Source organism: Delphinapterus leucas, chromosome 20 (assembly GCF_059928025.1).
Source record: "Delphinapterus leucas isolate spDelLeu-1000000601 "Yukka" chromosome 20, BTC_Dleu_Yukka2, whole genome shotgun sequence".
In the NCBI taxonomy this organism is placed as follows: domain Eukaryota; kingdom Metazoa; phylum Chordata; class Mammalia; order Artiodactyla; family Monodontidae; genus Delphinapterus; species Delphinapterus leucas.
Genome location: NC_143148.1, coordinates 43,354,829 through 43,374,749, shown reverse-complemented (window position 1 = coordinate 43,374,749; position 19,921 = coordinate 43,354,829). Strand labels below are relative to the sequence as shown.

The 19,921-nt window shown below is 44.6% G+C and overlaps 1 protein-coding gene across 5 annotated transcripts in view; it reads right to left on the bottom strand.

Moving 5' to 3' along the window:
* Positions 1–397: 397 nt before the first annotated feature.
* TANGO6 (transport and golgi organization 6 homolog) overlaps positions 398–19,921 on the bottom strand; it is a 181,899-nt gene continuing 162,375 nt past the window's right edge. For 2 of the 5 annotated variants that reach the window (XM_022583341.2, XM_089902384.1), the window contains one exon: positions 398–578. In XM_022583341.2, the coding sequence (XP_022439049.2) occupies positions 402–578 (177 nt within the window). In that variant the 3' untranslated portion in view covers positions 398–401. Of the gene's footprint in view, positions 579–1,845; positions 2,355–3,246; positions 15,817–19,921 lie in introns of those variants that run through there. The other 3 variants (XR_016390871.1, XR_016390872.1, XM_089902385.1) reach the window with 3 other exon arrangements.

Here is a 19,921-nt window from a genome sequence, read left to right as displayed (position 1 = left end):
AAAGAATATCAAGACATGTGACCTATGGGCGGGCCAACCTCTTCTACTCAAGTTGCAAGAGAATGGTCAATTAATCAGAATCCACCGGTTGTGTTAAAAATATACTGCCATCAGGTAGACATCCTTCTCTAAATGCTACAGGACAGTGAAAAATGTGCAGGTTAATGAGATCTGTAATTTTTTTTCTTTTATCGGCACACACTTCAGGCTGGATGCAGGATGGCTAAATAGGTGCTTTAGGAGGGTCAGCCCGAAGACACACAGGACCAGAGACATAAAGCCACCTCCGGGGGTAGCCATATTGCCAGCACCAAAGGGGCAGTGGGGCCACCTGCTGGAAGGCTTGGGCACTGCTCTGGCTGCTTGGTCCCTCTGCCTCCTCCATGTCCTTTGAGGTTGGTCTATGGCAGGACCATGATCTTTTTCTCCAGCTTCTGTGGTGGGAACAGGAAGTTTCTCATTATCTCATCCAGCTCTTCCAGGGCCAGCTGGGCATGGAGCTTGGCAACGTCATCGGACTCCAAACGTACCACGTGCTTCAGCAGGTGGTAGAGATCCTTGAGGACGTCCCTCAGCACCTGGATGAGAGAGACAGAGTCATGGCCATCTGTCTACTGTGCCAACATTTCTCAGAATGACCTAACTGCCTTCTCCTGTCTGAGGAGCTCTGTGAGGAAACCCACAGGCTCCTTTAAGAAGATAACGCATGGCCCTTGCAGGTTGGAGATCGAGTGGGGCAGCTGTACTAAGGTAGGCTTCCTTTTGGGTTTCTCATGCACTGCTGACCCCTCACTACACTGGCCTTGGTGGCTGCTGCTCCCTTTTAGCCCCAGACCCCTCCCTTCAGTTCCAAGGCATGGCACAGACCTCAGGACCACAGGCAGGCAGTACTGCCCAGATACGGCTGCTCCTGAGAGCATGTTTACCAGCATTCTCCTCTCCAGCTCCCACAAAGCCCTCTGTGACACCCACAGAACAGGCACCTATCTTAATGGAACGCAGGAGGCTATTTCTTCAGCAACCATGCTTTTCCTTGCCACTACTTTAAAATTTTCCCACCATTGTTTCATGTCCGTGTCGTTCCCTCAGTCACTATAATTTTTTTCAACTCCAACTCTGCAATGGGAAGCAAGAGAGGACTCCATAGACACAGTCACACCCATTTTTCACATCCAATACTCTGATCTGATGGTCTGATATGGAATTGGGAGGGTGCCAGAGCACCTACTCCCAGGAGCTTCTAATTTTGTCCCAAGTCCTCCTGGCTTGGGAGCCAGAACTTCTAGCAAGAAATGGGTTCTTCTAGCAGAAGAACAGGGAAACTCAGAGGAAGGGGCCTTAGGGATCATTTAGTCAAATGAGGGACTGAAGACTCCACGTCACAGGGGGTCACATGTCTTGCCTGCAGCCACTTTCAAAGTTACTCCTGGTTGAGGGCCCTTTGCCTCAAAAGTTACTATTTTTTGGGTCAGGTACTACACTAGTATTTTCCATATATTATCTGATTTTTATGCCAGTCATATAAAGAAAGGAAAGCCCCACTTTACAGATGAAGAAACAGGATTAGAGGGTTAAGTAACCTCCCAAGGTTACTCTGCTAAAAAAGGGGTAGAGCCAGTTTTTAAACATTCAGGGCTTGTGTTGCTTTACTTTTACTGAAAAGGTAATACAGTACAAAAAAGTACATATTAAAAAAATAAGTCTCTCTTCTACCCCAGACTCCTACTTCCCCTTCTCAGAGGATATCATTCTTAATTTTGAGAAATATTCTAGGTATTTACAAGCATATATATATGCATGTGCCTTTTTCCCCTTTCCCGCCTTTCTTTTAAAAAATTTATTTACTTTATTTATTTTTGGCTGCGTTGGGTCTTTGTTGCTGCGTGCGGGCTTTCTCTAGTTGCAGTGAGCAGGGGCTACTCTTCGTTGCGGTGCGTGGGCTTCTCATTGCAGTGGCTTCTCTTGTTATGGAGCACAGGCTCTAGGCACTCGGGCTTCAGCAGTTGTGGCAGGTGGGCTCAGTAGTTGTGGCTCACAGGCTCTAGAGCTCAGGCTCAGTAGTTGTGGTGGCACGGGCCTAGTTGCTCTGTGGCATGTGGGATCTTCCTGCACCAGGGCTCGAACCCGTGTCCCCTGCATTGGCAGGCGGATTCTTAACCACTGCACCACTTCCCTTCTCTTTTTAATTTTTTTTAATTTCTTATTTTTTGTGGTACGCGGGCCTCTCACTGTTGTGGCGTCTCCAGTTGCGGAGCACAGGCTCCAGACACACAGGCTCAACGGCCATGGCTCACGGGCCTAGCTGCTCCGAGGCGTGTGGGATCTTCCCGGACCGGGGCACGAACCTGTGTACCCTGCAACGGCAGGCGGACTCTCAACCACTGCACCACCAGGGAAGCCCCCCTTCCCTTTTTTTAAAGCACAGGATTATATGCTATACCAGTGGTCCCCAACCTTTTTGGCACCAGGGACTGGTTTCGTGGAAGACAATTTTTCCACGGGTCAGGGGGGATGGTTTTGGGATGATTCAAGTGCATTACATTTATTGTGCACTTTATTTCTATTATTATTACATTGTAATATATAAATGAAATAATTATACAACTCACCATAACACAGAATCAGTGGGAGCCTTGAGCTTGTTTTCACTTGCCACTCACTGATAGGGTTTTTTAAAATAAATTTATTTAGTTAGTTAGTTTTGGCTGCGCTGGGTCTTCGTTGCTGCGTGCGGTCTTTCTCTAGTTGTGGCGAGTAGGGGCTACCCTTCATTGCGGTGCACGGGCTTCTCATCACAGTGGCTTCTCTTGTTGCGGAGCACGGGCTCTAGGCACACGGCCTTCAGTAGTTGTGGCACGTGGGCTCAGTAGTTGTGACTCACAGGCTCTAGAGAGCAGGCTCAGTAGTTGTGGCGCACAGGCCCAGTTGCTCTGCAGCATGTGGGATCTTCCCGGACCCGGGCTTGAACCTGTGTTCCCTGCATTGGCAGGTGGATTCTTAACCACTGCACCACCAGGGAAGCCCACTGATGGGGTTTTGATATGAGTCTGCAAGCAACTGATTTATTATGGTCTCTGTGAAGTCAAACCTCTCTGCTAATGATAATCTGTATTTTCAGCCGCTGCCCAGCTCTAGCATCACCTCCTTAGCTCCACCTCAGATCACTGGGCATTAGATTCTCATAAGGAGCGTGCAACCTAGGTCCCTCGCATGCACAGTTCACAGTAGGGTTTGCGCTCCTATGAGAATCTAATGCCACCGCTGATGTGACAGGAGGCGGAGCTCAGGCGGTAATGCCAGCAAGGGGGAGTGGCTGTAAATACAGATGAAGCTTCACTCGCTTGCCAGCCACTCACCTCCTGCTGTGTGGCCCGGTTCCTAACAGGCCATGGACTGCTACCGGAGGTTGGGGACCGCTGTGCTACACTGTTATGTACCATGATTCCCCCCATACCCAACATATTTTGAAGATCTTTTGCTATTACAAATATTGCTGCAATAAACATTCTGGTACCCAATCTTTGCAGACATGTACAAGGGTATCTGTAGGACAAATATCCAGAAATGGAATTCCTAGGTCAAAAGGTAATGCACACTGAAAATCTTGATAGCTAGGCCAGAGAAGTTGTAATAATTTATATTTTTACCTATCACTCTGAAAACTCCTATTTCCCCATATTCTCATAAGTGATATATATTGCAAACTCTTTATCTTGGCTAATTCAGGAAGTGAAAAATAGCATCTTGCTGTTTTAAATTTTCATCTTTTTAATAGATACATCAACTACTTCTATTTTTTTTTCTGGTATGTGTAATCAAATTTTCCTTATTGATTTGTAAGAGCTCTCTGTATATGAAAAAGAGAGGTCCATTACCTATCATATGAATTGCAAATATTTTTTCCCTAGTTGGCATTTTTTCTTTGTGAAATTTTATTTTCCAGATAAGAAATTTACTTTTTTTTTTTTTTTCCAGTACGCGGGCCTCTCACTGTTGTGGCCTCTCCCGTTGCGGAGCACAGGCTCCAGACGCACAGGCTCAGCGGCCATGGCTCACGGGCCCAGCCGCTCTGCGGCATGTGGGATCTTCCCGGACTGGGGCAGGAACCCGCGTCCCCTGCATCGGCAGGCGGACTCTCAACCACTGCGCCACCAGGGAAGCCCGAAATTTACATTTTTGATGTAGTTAAATTTATCAGTTTTTTTCCTTTATAGTTCCTGGGTTTTGTATTTCGCTTAGAAGAAATGGGGCCTACAATGTTAGCCACTACGCTATGCCGTGGCTATTTATTAATAACGTGTACCAAATTGGGTTTGTTTCACCATATGTAAACATCTCTGACAATAATTGGTTCAAATGGATTTAAAAATTTTTCCTCTCACTACTTTGGAACTTCAAGAGTTGGCTGAATATTGAAGGCTGTACCAGTGTGCAGTGTGCAATTTCAAAAAAGGAGGAAGATCAGAAAAAAAAGAAATAGGAGAATGGAGACATTCATTCATTCTTTCACTTTTATGGCTTTTCATAAAAACAATGTAATAAATATATATAACAGCCTATATACTATAAACACAGACTACGTCTACAAAAATACTGATTGCCTTCAGCAAGCGACACTGGGGAGAGATGGGGGGGATTATATATCCTTTTGTACCATTCTATGAATATATAACCTATTAAAAAATAAATGCTTTTTATTAAACTGAATTAACTACTAGACAAAGATTTTCCTAAGGCCATTTAATAGGTAAAAGAGATATAGAACCTGCCTTTAAAAAGGCTTATGCTCTGGTGGGGAGGATAAGTCATGTACATAAGTGAGGACAATACAGAACAGAACACGGTACGTATTCTGAGAGCAGAGAGAGTGTATGAAGAGAGGTTCGAGCAGAGGTCACATTTTAGGAAAAGGAAGTGAACTGAAGGTGGTGAACAGAATGCTGGGAAGTGGTTACTTCAGTGGGTAACAAGTACACTTACATCTGTGATGTAGTTAAATTTATCAGTTTTGGGGGTGGGTCTTAGCCCCACAGTCCCCTAAGCATTCCACACAAGTACACTAGGTGTGTAGCATCACACATCTTGGACTTGCTAAAGAATACAGAAAGAGCTCTTTCTGTCATTTGATATTCTCGAATAGCACAGGCACTGGGGATTGGATGGAGGAAGGTAGGGGACGGGGTACACAAAACCAGCCCCCCAGGTCACTGTCTGGTCTCCCTCTTGTACCCTGGGCTCCAGCTGTGTGGGCCTTCTTCCTTTCCTTGTCTGAGCAAAACTCCTTCCCAGCTGAAGGCCTTCGCATAGGCTGTTTCCTCAGCCTGGAAGACATTTCGCTTACTCTTCACCCTACAATTCCTACTCACCCTCAGCCTGAAATGCCACTTCCTCAGGGATGCCTCCCTAGCTCCCATCTAGGTAGGCTTTCCTACCCTGCCTATAGCTAGCTCTGTTTGTAGCCCCTATCACAATGGTAATTTAAATATTTATTGTGTAATTAAAAATACATTTTCCTCAATAGCTCACATGTACTATTGACACTGACATCACATCTTGCCTTGTTCACCCTGGTATAGTCCCAATGCCTCATATAGTGACTGGCACATGGCAGATATCTAAAAAATATTTATAAATGAAAGAAGGCATGCATGCATGCTATTCCTGGCCAGTTTCTTACTTGGTAAAAACTAAAACTTCTAAGAACATCCACTGAAACAATGCTGGGAAACCAGGGAATACATATGCATGTACCAGCTACAGAATACAAATTGCATAATTTCAGGGACCCCACATACGAGGTCAACACACTCACATTTGCATTTAAAATCAGCATGGCACTGGCACAATATAAAGATGAACAGTAAAATCCATGCTAATAGTCTAACATTTAAAAGGTTCTCAACTTAGAACAACATTAATAGCAAATAATAAACACCTTGACAACTGAAAGGAGAGAGAGACTGTGGAAGAAAGGAAGAATACTTTATATTTAAAAACCTCAGGGGCAGGCTTCCCTGGTGGCGCAGTGGTTGAGAGTCCGCCTGCCGATGCAGGGGACACGGGTTTGTGCCCCAGTCCGGGAAGATCCCACATGCCGCAGAGCGGCTGGGCCCATGAGCCATGGCCGCTGAGCCTGTGCGTCTGGAGCCTGTGCTCCACAACGGGAGAGGCCACAACAGTGAGAGGCCCGCGTACTGCCAAAAAAAAAAAAAAAACCCCTCAAACGGCACTTTTTCCTTGTTTTTCTGAACAAGGGACCCCGCAATTTCGTTTGGCACTGGGCCCCACATATTATGCACTTGGCCCTGCAGACAACTCTCCGTGCTCTTTGCCCAATGTCGCGGCATTAAGTGCCTGAATCCTGTGGGCAAACCCCACAAAGATGCTGCCCCATCTCTGCTGTGCAGCTGTCTCCTGGGTTTTCTCCCAGAGCTGCTGGGTCACACAGGAGTCAGGTCTCCAAGCGCAGGCGTCTGCCTCTGACTGTGCACTATGCCCGACTGCTCTTTCATAACGTAGCTTTCTCTTTCCTCAAGGCCAGCAGTGTGAAAAGGAGAGACGATTCTGGAAAGAGGATGGCTCCCCACAGCTACTGATTCATGATTACTCACTCACTCAGTAATCGTTATCAAGGGCCTACTTCGTGCCCAGGCAGTGTGCTGGTGATAAAAAGGTGAATAATGCACGAACCCTACCCTCTGGCAGCTACAGCCAGCGGGGAGGCAGACACGCACACTAGGCAGTGTGATCCTCAATCTAAGAGATGAGTGTAGGTGATTCTGTGGAAGCAAAGGAAGTGATTTCCGCCTGCAGAGGTGGATGGAGGAAGAACGTTTCCCTACCGTGTGAAAGGGCCTTTGCTCTGACTTTCATCTGTAGCCAATGGGTGGCACCAAGGAGTGGCCTGGGGAAGTTTTATTGTCCCCTCACTCTCAAGCCACCTCAAATAACTGCAGAGTTTAAGCAAACCCAGCATGCTTGTTATGTGAATAGAGCTTAAAGACAAGGCTCCTAACACTCTCTCCAACAAATTATAGCCCAGTGTCTCTTATATAGAAATTCTAGTGTTCCCACTGTTTATCACAAGGTCATCTTTTTTTTTCTAGAGGTATCTTTCACCTAGTCAGAAATATCTTAGAGATTTTTTGCTAGAGCATCCTAACATTCAAAGTAAGGTTAGCTTTCTTTTCCTTGTTAAAAAGGAAAGTTCTAAGGCATTCTGGTCTGCTAAGGTACTCTGTTCTTTCCTGGTATGGGTAGGAATTTTCTCCTTGGCACTGCTGTGTCCTTAAAATAACAATAATGCTTGTGCAAACACCACTTTGTACTTGAGGGGTGCTGAGTTCCTTGTTTTCAGTTACCGGATCTCCTTTTTTAGGTAACTGAGTGTTAGGCAAAGACTCCTTCTTAATTAATGGGTCTATCTTAGCAACCCACCCTGGAACAGCTTCTCCCCCATCCCTGTAGCGCTTGGGATCCCACACATCACAGGACTTCCTCTGGACTCCCCAAGGATCAAAGCTTCCCGCCAGCCAGGGACTGTCACCAAATCCCATGGATCAGGGGCTGAATACAAGGAGAGTTCAAAGGTAAAGTTACTCACAGGAGCCTCTGTGGTGGGCAGGATATAGGCAATCCCACAGAGGAAACCTCTCATTAAGAGTACAACACACCTGCTCTTCATCCCCCCACGCATCAAGGCCCCAGGACTGCAGGGAAAGGTGGAGGTGGAGGGTGTGAGTGGGGTGGGCCGGGGATATCTTAAAGAAGTACCCGGATTCCTAGTCTGAAAACTCTTTGGAAAGGGGTGGGGTTCAGGTCCTTTATTAAAAGAATTTAGAGTGTCAGTGCAACATGCACACACACACTTTCTCTCCTCCATCCCTCCTCCTCCCTTTCCAGGTGCCAGTTCCCTGGAGCACACAAAGCTGATGCTTCAGGGACAAGGGCAGTCTTTAGGGTTAGACGTGGCTTGGCAAAACATACTGAAAAGGGGACCGTGTGAGCAAAAGACTGCCTTGGGCACACAGGTGCACTTACAATGGAAAAGCAGGAAAACAGTGTTTGACTTTCAATGAGCTTGACCCCGAACACACCCAGAGTGGTGGTTGTATCTCTGCATTAAGACCTAAAGAAGGGGGCTTCCCTGGCAGCGCTAGTGGTTGAGAATCTGCCTGCCAATGCAGGGGACATGGGTTCGAGCCCTGGTCTGGGAAGATCCCACATGCTGCAGAGCAACTAGGCCCGTGAGCCACAACTACTGAGCCTGCGCGTCTGGAGCCTGTGCTCTGCAACAAGAGAGGCCGTGATAGTGAGAGGCCCGTGCACCGCGATGAAGAGTGGCCCCCGCTTGCCGCAACTAGAGAAAGCCCTCGCACAGAAACGAAGACCCAACACAGCCAAAAATAAACATACAAATAAATTAATTAATTTAAAAAAAAGACCTAAAGAAGAAATACATGGCGGATATCTTTCTTCTCTTTAGTTCCTAAATTTATTTATTTGATTATAAAAACAATATTAACCACAACCCAGAATATCTGGGAAACAGAGGAAGGAAAAAAAATCTTTAGTCAGACTACGTCTCTAACACAAACTCCATTAGTAAAGACATTTAGCAATTAGTAGATTTATTTACATTCGAAATAACTTTAATATTTTAAAAGCCACACTTCTAAATGGAACTTAGGTGAATGAAACTGCTATTCTTTGGTATTATTTTGTGAGATCAATAAGACACAACACAAATGGTGATAGATGAGACATTTACAGAAATAAGAATTCCAGAAAGTGTGATCTAGCAGAGGACTTCCCACCTATACTTCTGTAATATTTAGGGAAAAAATGGGTTACTAAATATAAAAGAATTAAAAAGTTAAATGCTAGCATACACTAATTGTACTTAGAAATTCAGTCTTCTATAGAGCTAACAGAATTGTGGCTCCCTTTGTGGCTAAGAAGTAAGTACTAGGCACAAAGACAAAAACAGACAAAGAACAGGGAAGTCAGACATTGAAATAAAAGGCAGGAGCAGACACGAGAAACAAGTGAACTGGAGTTGGTGGCTGGAGACCAGCCTGGCAGACAAAAAGGTTCTCTAGATTGGGGCCCAGAAGAAGAGGAGACCCCAGAATCCAAATAATTCTGTTTAAAGACGTGCTGAAATAAGCATTAGGTGTGGTATAAGGAAGCTGTAGGTCCACCTCTGAGAACGCTCATTTTGACCACTGTGCTTCCATGTTATAACCAACATACGGCTTGGTGGCTGAGGGAAGTGAGAGTAATCAGAAGAGACTAGTTATGGGACAGAGTCAAGGATCATAAACAGAGCACAAGCCAGCCGACATTTCCCGAACTGTGTGCAGAAGACCATGCTCAGCATGCTGGGTGATGAGGGCCAGCTCCAGCCTTCAGGAGCTCACCACCATCTGGGAGAGACAGACATGGACAGTCGAACCTAATGGTCTGCTGGCAGGCGAATCGGGTGAAGTGAATCCTGACACCCCAATTACCAGCTGGAGAATCTTGAGCAAACCACCTCGGCTTTCGGAACCCCGGAGATCTCTGTAAAATGGGAATAACACTGCCTCCTTTGAAGGTTGTTGTGAGAATTACTGTCTATAAAGATCCAAGCACAAGGATTTGCAAGTGATGGCTGCTGCAGAAGCGGCACTAATACTGTGATCTCTGTGAGGGTCAGGACTGTCAATCTTGCTGCTCTTCTATCACTGAGGCCTCGAGTACAGCCTGGCATGCAGCGGCCCTGGCATGTAGTAAACCTTTGACAAACAAATGAATGAACGAACATATGATAACAATAGCTAATCCTCACATAGTACCTATTATGTGCCAGGTGTGGTTCTAGGCATTTTATCTATAGTAATTCAATCCTCACAACAACACAACAGAGAGAGGTACTGTTATTATCCCCAATTTGCCCACACAGCTAGTGACAGGTGGAGGCAGGATTCAAACCCTGGCAGCCTGACTCGGAGCCAATGCTCTTTATTAACCACTATATTATTCTGCCTCTGCAAGTGGTTATTATTTTCACTACCACGAAGTGGGGAGCATAAAGCACGTATACTGCCTACCTTACAGGTTTATTGTGAGATCAAAAGAGATCATGCATATGAGAGTACTTTGCTATCACAGCGTGGTGATCAATAATTCAAAGTATCATTGCTACTATTATTCTGACACTGAGGTAGTTGGGTTTACCACCAAGCGGCTAAGAAAATGAGGGGAAAGGCACGGCTCTGAAAATGAAAAATAGAGAGCAGGAGCCAAAGAGTGCTCAGGAAGATGAATAAATGGAGGAGAGTTAGAAGAAAAGGGAAGGGCTGTAAAAGAGGGGAAGAGACTCCATGCAGTGTGATGTGGTATCAGGGCCAGAGTCGGTACCTGACGGTCAGGAACACCGTCTGTGCCACTGCACAGAGCTGAAAGCACCAGCAAGGACTCTCCTGGACAAGCAGAGAGCAGCTAGGCTCTGAGGTCTTGGAGGCGAGCAGCCTCTCTAGGATAATGGGCAGGAAACAAATAAATTGGGGAAGCAGAATGGAGGTAGACAATCTGGACCTCATTCAGGGTGCTCTGGTCTAAAGAAGAATAAATGCTTTACTGATAAAACCCCAAAGTTCACTTTGATGGGTCTGTAAAAGAGAAGTCAGGACCAATTCGAACGGAAAGACCGGGCTTTTGAGACACTTCATTGAAAAGCATTGGGTGGGTCAGCAAAGAAAGACAGGATTACTAATGTCTAAGAGATTCCTATCCATGCCTGACAGATAGAGAATCTCAAACATGCTGAAGTTCAGGGCGGCATTCTTGTTAACTGGAGGTTACTGAGCTTTTCAAAAACCTTTTATTCCTAAAGTATTTTTCTCTGCTAGACCTAGAGATAAATGGCATTTTTACCCTTTCCAGATTGTGTCTGGCTGTTAAATAAGGAGGGCATCTCAAGTGCAAGTTGGAGATGGGTGGGGAGGGGATGAGGGGGGTATCATGCGTGATTTTCATTGAAGAATAAGGAGGAAATTTTAACTGGTTATGTGCCCCAAATGCTACAGGGATGTAGACAGTCTGGGCAGTTTAGGGACAAACACCAAGATGGCCTTCATGGTTAACCCCTGGGAGGGGTGACAGCTCAGGGATCCTAAACAGAAAGTAGGTGCTGGGACTCTCCACTCGCTGTGGCAGGGACGGGAGCAGCAGCCGCGGTGGCTCTAGGAGCAGCGGTGGCAGCATCTCTCAGAATGTCTTTAAATAGCAACCTGAGGAAGGCAGCAGCTTTCCTACACCCCCACAGGCATGGAAACAGAACAAAGAAGGCAGGGGAAAATGGCCGGAGGATGTGCAGAGGCAGCAGGCTGCTGCTTGTAGAAGTGATGGGGCGCTTTGTCCTTAGAAGGTGATTACAATCCCAGCTTTCAAATTGTACTCAATTACCACGTCTGGGGGGAAAGGGCTTCATCTTGCTTGGCCCTCGAAGCTTCCCTGCTGAGGGAGCACAGTTCTGCTCCCTTTCTGCACCTAACGCCTCCCACAAGGGATTAGACATCGCCTGCAAAGGCTCACTACTACCATTTACTGAGTGTTTACTACGCTTCAGTCACTGCGCCGAGCCCTTCACGCACATTATCTCATTTAATCCTACGAGGTAGGTGTTATTAGGCCCAGTTTGCAAATTAGGGAAAGGGGATTTAGAGAGGTTTAGTGATTTGCTGAAGGACACAGCTAGAATTCAAACCTGCATCTGTCAGGTCTAGCTGCAAACCCTGTTTTTAAACACGTGCAGTTAACTAGGAAATCCAATACGCAGGAGGATGCTATGGAGAGAATTTGACCTTTTCCCTGCACCATCAAAGCAGTTTATTTGGATGGGGCCCGGTTAGGGAGGAGGGGGAACAGCAACTGGGCTGCTGGCTGACTGCAAGGTTTGGGTTTCCTCTGGGGCACTGGTTTGCTTGGGGCATCCTGCATCACCCCAGGCCCACCCGGCTCACACAGCCTCAGGTCCAGCTTGATTGGCCATGAGGGAAGTGCAGGCCACTCTCCTTAGGGGTTCTGCTTAGTGGAATTCAGTGCTCTGTGCAAGATGCCTCAGGAACAAATGGTTATAGAGTTAGACCAAAGGTCAGAGAAAACCACAGTCACTGACACATCAGAGGCTCTGGTGGGGTTGGTAGTATGTGCTAATATACACATAGCATAGAATAGACGTGGACTAGGCTGGAAAAAGCAACCTGCCCACCCACACCAAAGTATGGCTACACAGCCCAGACTCTGCCTCTGAGCAACACCATCATTCTAACATAGTGATTCTCTACCTTAGCTGCACAGTACGATTCCATGGAGAACTTTTAAAACGCCTGGGCCCCCACCTCACACGTAAGAATGAGAACCTTAGGGGTAGGGGCTCTGGGCTTAAAAAAAATTTTTTTTTTAATTTCTTTTTATGCTCTCCAGGTGACTCTAATGAGCAGCCAGGATGCAGCAGTGCAGCATGTTAGGAAAAAACACTGGGTAGGAGACAGTAAGAGATATGTCATGGTTTCCAAAGAAGGGATCACTACAACGACTCTGCCCATGAAGAATCTAAGTGCCAAGAGCAAGGGTGACAGGATTGGGACATGACCTGCTGCACTTCTTGGAATTTTCTTAACTATCGACAACCAGGTTTTTATTTTCCAGCAAGGGGACTGGGTCAAAATCTTTTTTTTTTTTTTTTTTTTTGTGCGGTACGCGGGCCTCTCACTGTTGTGGCCTCTCCAGTTGCGGAGCACAGGCTCCGGATGCGCAGGCTCAGCGGCCATAGCTCACGGGCCCAGCCGCTCCGCGGCATGTGGGATCTTCCCAGACCGGGGCACGAACCCGTGGTCCCCTGCATCGGCAGGCGGACTCTCAACCACTGCGCCACCAGGGAAGCCCCCAAAATCAGTTTTGATGCACAAATTAAGACTGCATCTTTTTTCCAAAATATTTTTAAAATATGTTCTTTGGGACTTCCCTGGAGGTCCAGTAGTTAGGGCTCTGCACTTCCACTGCAGAGGGCACGGGTTCGATCCCTGGTTGGGGAACTATGATCCCACACGCTGTGTGGTGTGTCAAAAAAAAAAATCTTAAACATGTGTATTGGAGTGTAATTCTGATGACACAGAAAGTTACAGGCTCCCAAAAGGCATCTGTAAGAAAGTGAAAGGATAAAACGCAGGCAGCGCCTCTTTTACTAGGTTAGCTGTAATTATGGCAGAAACCTTCACACAGATGGGAGGAATTAAGGAAAATACATGTGCTAAAATTTTGACAGCAATGTACATATATATATACATTGAGTGTGTGTGTGTGTGTGTGTGTGTGTGTGTGTGTGTGTGTGTGTGTGAAGCCAAGTTTTGAAATGCAGACAGTTCTGGCTGCTCGTCAATATTCATTCTGTCACTGTGCCTCAGGACTCCCTCTCCCAGCTGATTTGGGGACAACATGTCTACAACCCAACTGCAATGAAAACTTTAGGCGTTTCCAAGTAAGGAAGGTAAAATTCCCTCCTAACGAGAATTTGTTTGGACAACTTCTGTTCTTGGGAAACCTGAACAGAAGAGTTCGGGAATTGGAAGAGTTTGGAAGCCCCAGAATTTCCAGTTTAAGATCTAAGAAGTCTTTATTGCAAAGGCAGGTACAAAGAAACTTAAGAGATGTATTGTCCCATGCATCTTAGAGAAGAGGTTTCATGCACTCTCTCAACAAACATTTATTAAGCATTATTCTGTGCAAGGCAATGTGCTAGATTTGGGGAACATAAGAATGAATGGAAAAGTAGTAAAATTCAGAGACAGACAGGATGGTGACTGCTAGGGGCTGAGGGAGGGGGAGAGTTAGTATTTAATGGGTACAGAGTTTCAGTTTTACACGATGAAAAGAGTTCTGTGGAGGGATGGTGGTGATTGCAGCATAAAAACATGAATGTACGTAATGCTACTGAACTGTACACTTAAAAATGGTTAAGATGGTATATTTCATGCTATGTATATTTTACCACAATTTTTTAAAGAAGTGACTGGTGTGTTCAGGGGCTGTCCCCTGTTGACATCAGATGTGAACAAAGCATTACAATATCTACTCTAGTCTTGAGCTGATATTTAAAGTACTGTAGAGCCTGGAGAAAGGAGGATTAATTTTGCCTGAGAAATGAGAAAAGGCTTTTAACATTTAGAGTCCTAAAGGGTGAACAAAAGTTTATCAGATGGACAGGTCGGGGGCAGGAGGAGAAGGCATTTGAGGCATAAGAAACAGTATGGACCAAGATCTGGAGGCAAGAAATAGTACGCAGGCTATGTAGAGCTGGCACGAAGTTCTGAGGGCTCAAGAGGGAAGCTCGGGAGAGACAGTTATAAAGTCAAGCAAGGTCCAGATTTTAAAGGGCCTTGTATGTCATATTAGGGAGCCTGGTCTTTATCTTAGGAACCACAGGGAACCACTGAGAAAAATGTTACCTGAGGACTTTAGCAGATTTGCATTTCAGAAAGATCCCTCTGGCTGCTCCCTTACCATGCTGAGTAACTGAATAGCTGCCGTTCAGGAGAATTAAAGAGTAGAAGAAAGTCCCAGTGGTTAAGGAAACAGAAGTCCTAGGAACCCAGGTTTGTCCCAATATACTTGTAACAGTTTACCTCTTCCTCAAGTATAATCTCAGGCCTGTTCTAATTAGTTCCTTCAGAACAGCCAAGTTGGCAGTAAAACTACCTGGGTTTATACTCAGCTCTCTTCTGTCTGACCTGGGCATCTAAATGTAAACTTTCTGGACCTCAATTTTCTTACTTGTAAATAGGGTTATAGGCGTATTTATCTCACAGGGTTGTTAGGATTCAATGAGATAATGCATGTAAAGAACTCAGTGCCCTGCCTGGCATACAGTAAGCCCCTAATACACGTTAGTTACATTATTAAATACTAAACCTCAGAGAGCATGAAATTTATTTGGAGCAGATTTGCTAAGAGCAAACAAACAGTGGGGCGATAAGCAATGAGCTGGAACAGGCCCCAGAGCATCAATCCAGACTGTCATTTTAAGTCACCCCAAGGAGGGTACACTTAGTCAGAACTCCTCCCTTTCAGAGGATAGAGCAAAGATAAGTGGGTTTTGCAATCCAGAGGCCCATCTGATTATTAGCACAATCACTCTCAGAGGAAGAATAGATTCCTGATCAAGCTGCAGGGCAGGAGGCAAGTCCCAAGACTCTCACTTCCCAGCTTGGCAGTCCCAGAGGCATTTGGTCTCCTTCAGTTTTTCTCAGCTCCCTGCCTTTTCAGTTCTGTGTCCATTATGGGAAGTTGCTGGATGGCATAGTCCAGTTTGGCCCATGATTTTGGCAAGGGCTAGTGGTACATGAGGAAGAGTAAAAAGGAAGCCAGAGCTGTTTCCTGTCTCTGCTCTCTGAACAGTTCACACTGTCAGGTACTGGGAGGTCAGGGCATCTGGGTCCAAGGCTGGCCTCAACATTCCCCTCTCCCTGCTCCATCGTTCTTGGGGACAGACAGTAAATAAGCTGTAAGGAGAGAGTCTGACCTGTTTTCCTTTCTGGTATCAGGTTTCCAGGATCTGAAGCTGCCTTCTGTTAGCCATGATCTTTGCAGGAAATGCCCAAGTGACTCAGTTCCTGAGTCCTTCAGATGACAGTCACAGAACGTGTGCGCACAAGTTCTGGAACCATACTGCCTGGGGTCATCTACCATGCTGCCACTTACTAGTTGTTGAACAAGTTACTTATCTTCTCTGTCTTAGTTTCCTCATGTGTAAAATGGGGATATTAGTCGTACCTAAATGGGATCATTATGAAGATTAAATGAATTAATTAAAGCACTTAGATATATGTGCTACCATATATATAATAAATGCTCAATAAAAGTATTTTTGCCAGGTTTTAATATACACTGAATTTTTCAGGAACGCAAGTACCATATGAAGTGAGAGGAGATAGTATTTTGATTTGTTTGGAATTTTACAGAGAGAGTTTACCATTTTGGAAAATCAGGCTTACACAGTGTACTTCTGAGTTGCCAGTACAAGATATTTATTATTAATTTGTATTTGTAGCTGTTACATTCATGATGATTCTACATATAAGAGCAACTGAATAGTTCATTATATCTTAGAGTTGGCCTAGACATTTATATATTAAAATATGTTATTTTATTATAAACTAGTATTCTTTTATTCCTTCTTTGTATTATAGTTGGGACATTATATTGATTTTTAAAATATACATGTAGGTTACGTAGCTATACATTTCATTTCAGGAGAATAAAAAGGGGAAACTCTAAAATATTCATTATAATAATTTGTAACAATAAAAGTACGTTGGAGGCTTCCCTGGAGTCCGCTTGCCGATGCAGGGGACACGGGTTCGTGCCCTGGTCGGGAGGATCCCACGTGCCGCGGAGCGGCTAGGCCCATGAGCCATGGCTGCTGGGCCTACGCGTCCGGAGCCTGTGCTCCGCAACGGGAGAGGCCACAACACTGAGAGGCCCATATACTGCAAAAAAAAAAAAAAAAAAAGTATGTGGGGTCTGATCTGATGCTGATGTTTCCAAACCTGGTGCTTATCTTGTGCTCCAGCTCACCCTGATGATGTTACCTAAGACATCCTTGATAAAAAGATAAATCTTGTTGCAGTGGATGAGTGAATTAAGTAAGAGGAAGAGGGAGAGATACTATACTTCCATGAGCACTTGGCCAACATGAGCTCCCAGCAACAAGTGGAAACGAGTGCTAATTCTTCCTGGCATTAGCTTTGGAAAATCAGAACTGCAGTCTCTTCATGAACTTCGTTTCCTCAATTCATAAAATAAGATGGTTGAATTATTTCCCAAAGTATGTTCCACGGAACATTATTACTTGGCATGCTTATAATGAAAACAGGGTTCCTTGCTAAATGGCCGAGGAACTGAGGAAACTGTTGATTTTAGCTGCAGGGCTTCTCAGACCCCCTAAAAGGCAAACATGCACCAAATGTCGAGGGGAGTGTACAGCTGTACACAGCATTTTCCAAACTTATTTGACCATGGAGACCTTATGTCAAAGAAGCAACTCATGGGGTTAATAAGCCAAAGGAAATTTTTGTGAAATATAAATGAAATAGTCTCTAAGGCCTCTTACAGCTGTAACATTCCAAAATTCTGTGCTTAAATGACAGTACCTTCTTCTTGGCCATTTTATTTTTTATTAATTTATTTTTTTGACTGTGCCGCGTGGCATGTGGGATCTTAGTTCCCCAGCTAGGGCTCGAACCCGTGCCCCCTGAAGTGGAAGTGCGGAGTCCTAACCACTGGACTACCAGGGAATTCCTTCTTGGTTATTTTAGATCAGATTAAGAAGGGTAAGGAGAAAGCTATCCTACAGAAAATAAAATAGCATCTGATGCAGAAGAGGAAGACGGACCAAGTTCTAACATATGTAAATCTATGTAAATGATTATGCAGAAGAGGCAGAAAGGGAGCAGTTTTAAATGCTAGGTCTTCCAAACTGTCACTTATGTTATCACTAGAAAAAGCTGAACATTTATATTTTAGCAGAAACAGCAGAGTACTGAGTACTAATCTTTTCAGCTTTACTTCTTAAATCCATCACTAATGTCATACGGATTTGGCCAAATTACTGTTGAGGAAATCTACGGGACTATGCCCTACTCCTAGGCACTGGGCCCAGGCTCTCCTCTCACAAATGGCTATGGTGGAGGCTGAACACGGTTTTACACAAACCAGCAGCCCCATACACCCCACCTGGCCCAGCCAAGTTGGTTGACTTGGGGATGGGCATCTGATCTTAGCTGGAGCATTATGTCTCTTCCCTGGAATTTTTGCATTTGGGGCCAGAGAGGGAATCTCTGAGTGTTGGATGTTAAGATGCCACAGTGGGCCATCGTCAGTGGCCATGTTGCTGTCATAGGAAAAAACTGGACTCCAGTGCGAGAGAATGAAGGCGAAATGCAAGAGAAACAGAGACAAGAGGTGCAGCATTTCAGTTCCTGATTCTAAGAGTCAATGACGACCAGATCTATCCCAGCTTTTCCCACAACAGTGTTGTTCGGCCCTTCTTTGGATTTGGTAGGCTAAAAAGTTCTCTTTGCTTAAGCTAGTTCAGACTAGGTTTCTGTTGCTTAAAACCAGAAGAGTTCTGACTCTTGTCACACATGTCCTCCACACCTACTTTCTCCATCATTAGAGAGGGAAGAATGGAGGCTGCCGCCTGAAAGCTGGCATGTTAAACACATACAACTTCCTTGGCAGTCCAGAGGTTAAGACTGCACGCTCCCAATGCAGGAGGCACGGGTTTGATCCCTGGTTGGGGAACTAAGATGCCACATGCCACATAGCGTGGCCAAAAGCAAAAACAAAACACAACACATTTATGGGACTTCCCTGGCAGTCAAGTGGTTAAGACTCCATGCTTCCATTGCAGAGGGCGTGGGTTCGATCCCTGGTGAGGGAACATAAGATCCCACATGCCACGCTGTGTGGCCCAGAAAACACCACCACCGCCAACAATAAAACACATACACACACCATTGCTCCCTCCCTCCCTTTCCTGTCAGGAAAGGGATTAAAAAATGGCATTAAGTTATCAGAACAAAAAGAACTAACAAGGCAATGGCAACACAAGTTTAGATCCTAGAAAGCAGCTGAATGAATCCTAGGGTCATGGTCCTGATTTGCCCAGGTTAGTATGGTTTACATCTGCTATGCTGGTATAATTATTAATAGTGTCCTCTTTCACTCTCAAAAGTGTTCTGGTTTGGATGGTAAATTGATTCATTAAACCTAAGAAGCCCAGAAGCAAGCCTAATGTACCACAGAAACATTAAAAAAAGCAGCAAATCAAGTTGAAAATAGTAGTTGCTGATGGGGAGTAGGAATGGAGGGTAAGAAAGGAGGATGGGGCTATGGATCTTTGAATTAGCTTTGTAATACTATGTATATGAATAACTTCTTGGGAAATTAAATTAAATTAAAAAACAAATACACTAACAATAAAAAGACAAATAACCCAATTAAAAATGGGCAAAGATTCTGAAGAGACATTTCTCCGAAGAAGATATAGAAATGGCCAACAAGCTCATGAAAAGATGCTCGACATCCTTAGCCATCAGGGAAATGCAAACCTAAACTATACCACTTTACTGAAAGCCTTCCCGCTAAACTCTGGAACAAGACAAGGATGCCCACTCTCACCACTTCTATTCAACATACTATTGGAAGTCCTAGCCAGAGCATTCAGACACGAAAAAGAAATAAAAGGTATCCAAATTGGAAGGGAAGAGGTAAAACTGTCATTATATGCAGATAACCTTGTACTAAATATAGAAAACCCTAAAGACTCCACATAAAAACTATAGAACCAATAAGTGAATTCAGCAAGGTAGCAGGATACGAGATTAATATACAGAAATCTGTTGCATTTCTTTAAGCTAACAATGAAATATCAGAAAGGGAAAGTAAAAAGAAAAAATCGCTTTTAAAATCACTTTAAAAAAAAAAAACCTTAGGAATAAACCTGACTAAGGAGGTGAAAGACTTATATGCTGAGAACTATAAAACACTGATAAAGAAAACTGAAAATGACTTAAAGAAATGGAAAGATATTTCCTGTTCTTGGATTGGAAGTATTAATATTGTTAAAATGGCCATACTACCCAAAGCAATCTACAGATTTAATGCAATCCCTATCAAATTACCCATGACATTTTTCACAGGACTAGAACAAATAATCTTAAAATTTATATGGAATCATAAAAGACCCAGAATTGCCAAAGCAATTCTGAGGAAAAAGAACAAAGCTGGATGCATAATCCTTCCAGACTTCAGACAATACAGCAAAGCTACAGTAATCAAAACAGCATGGTATTGGCATAAAAACAGACACATG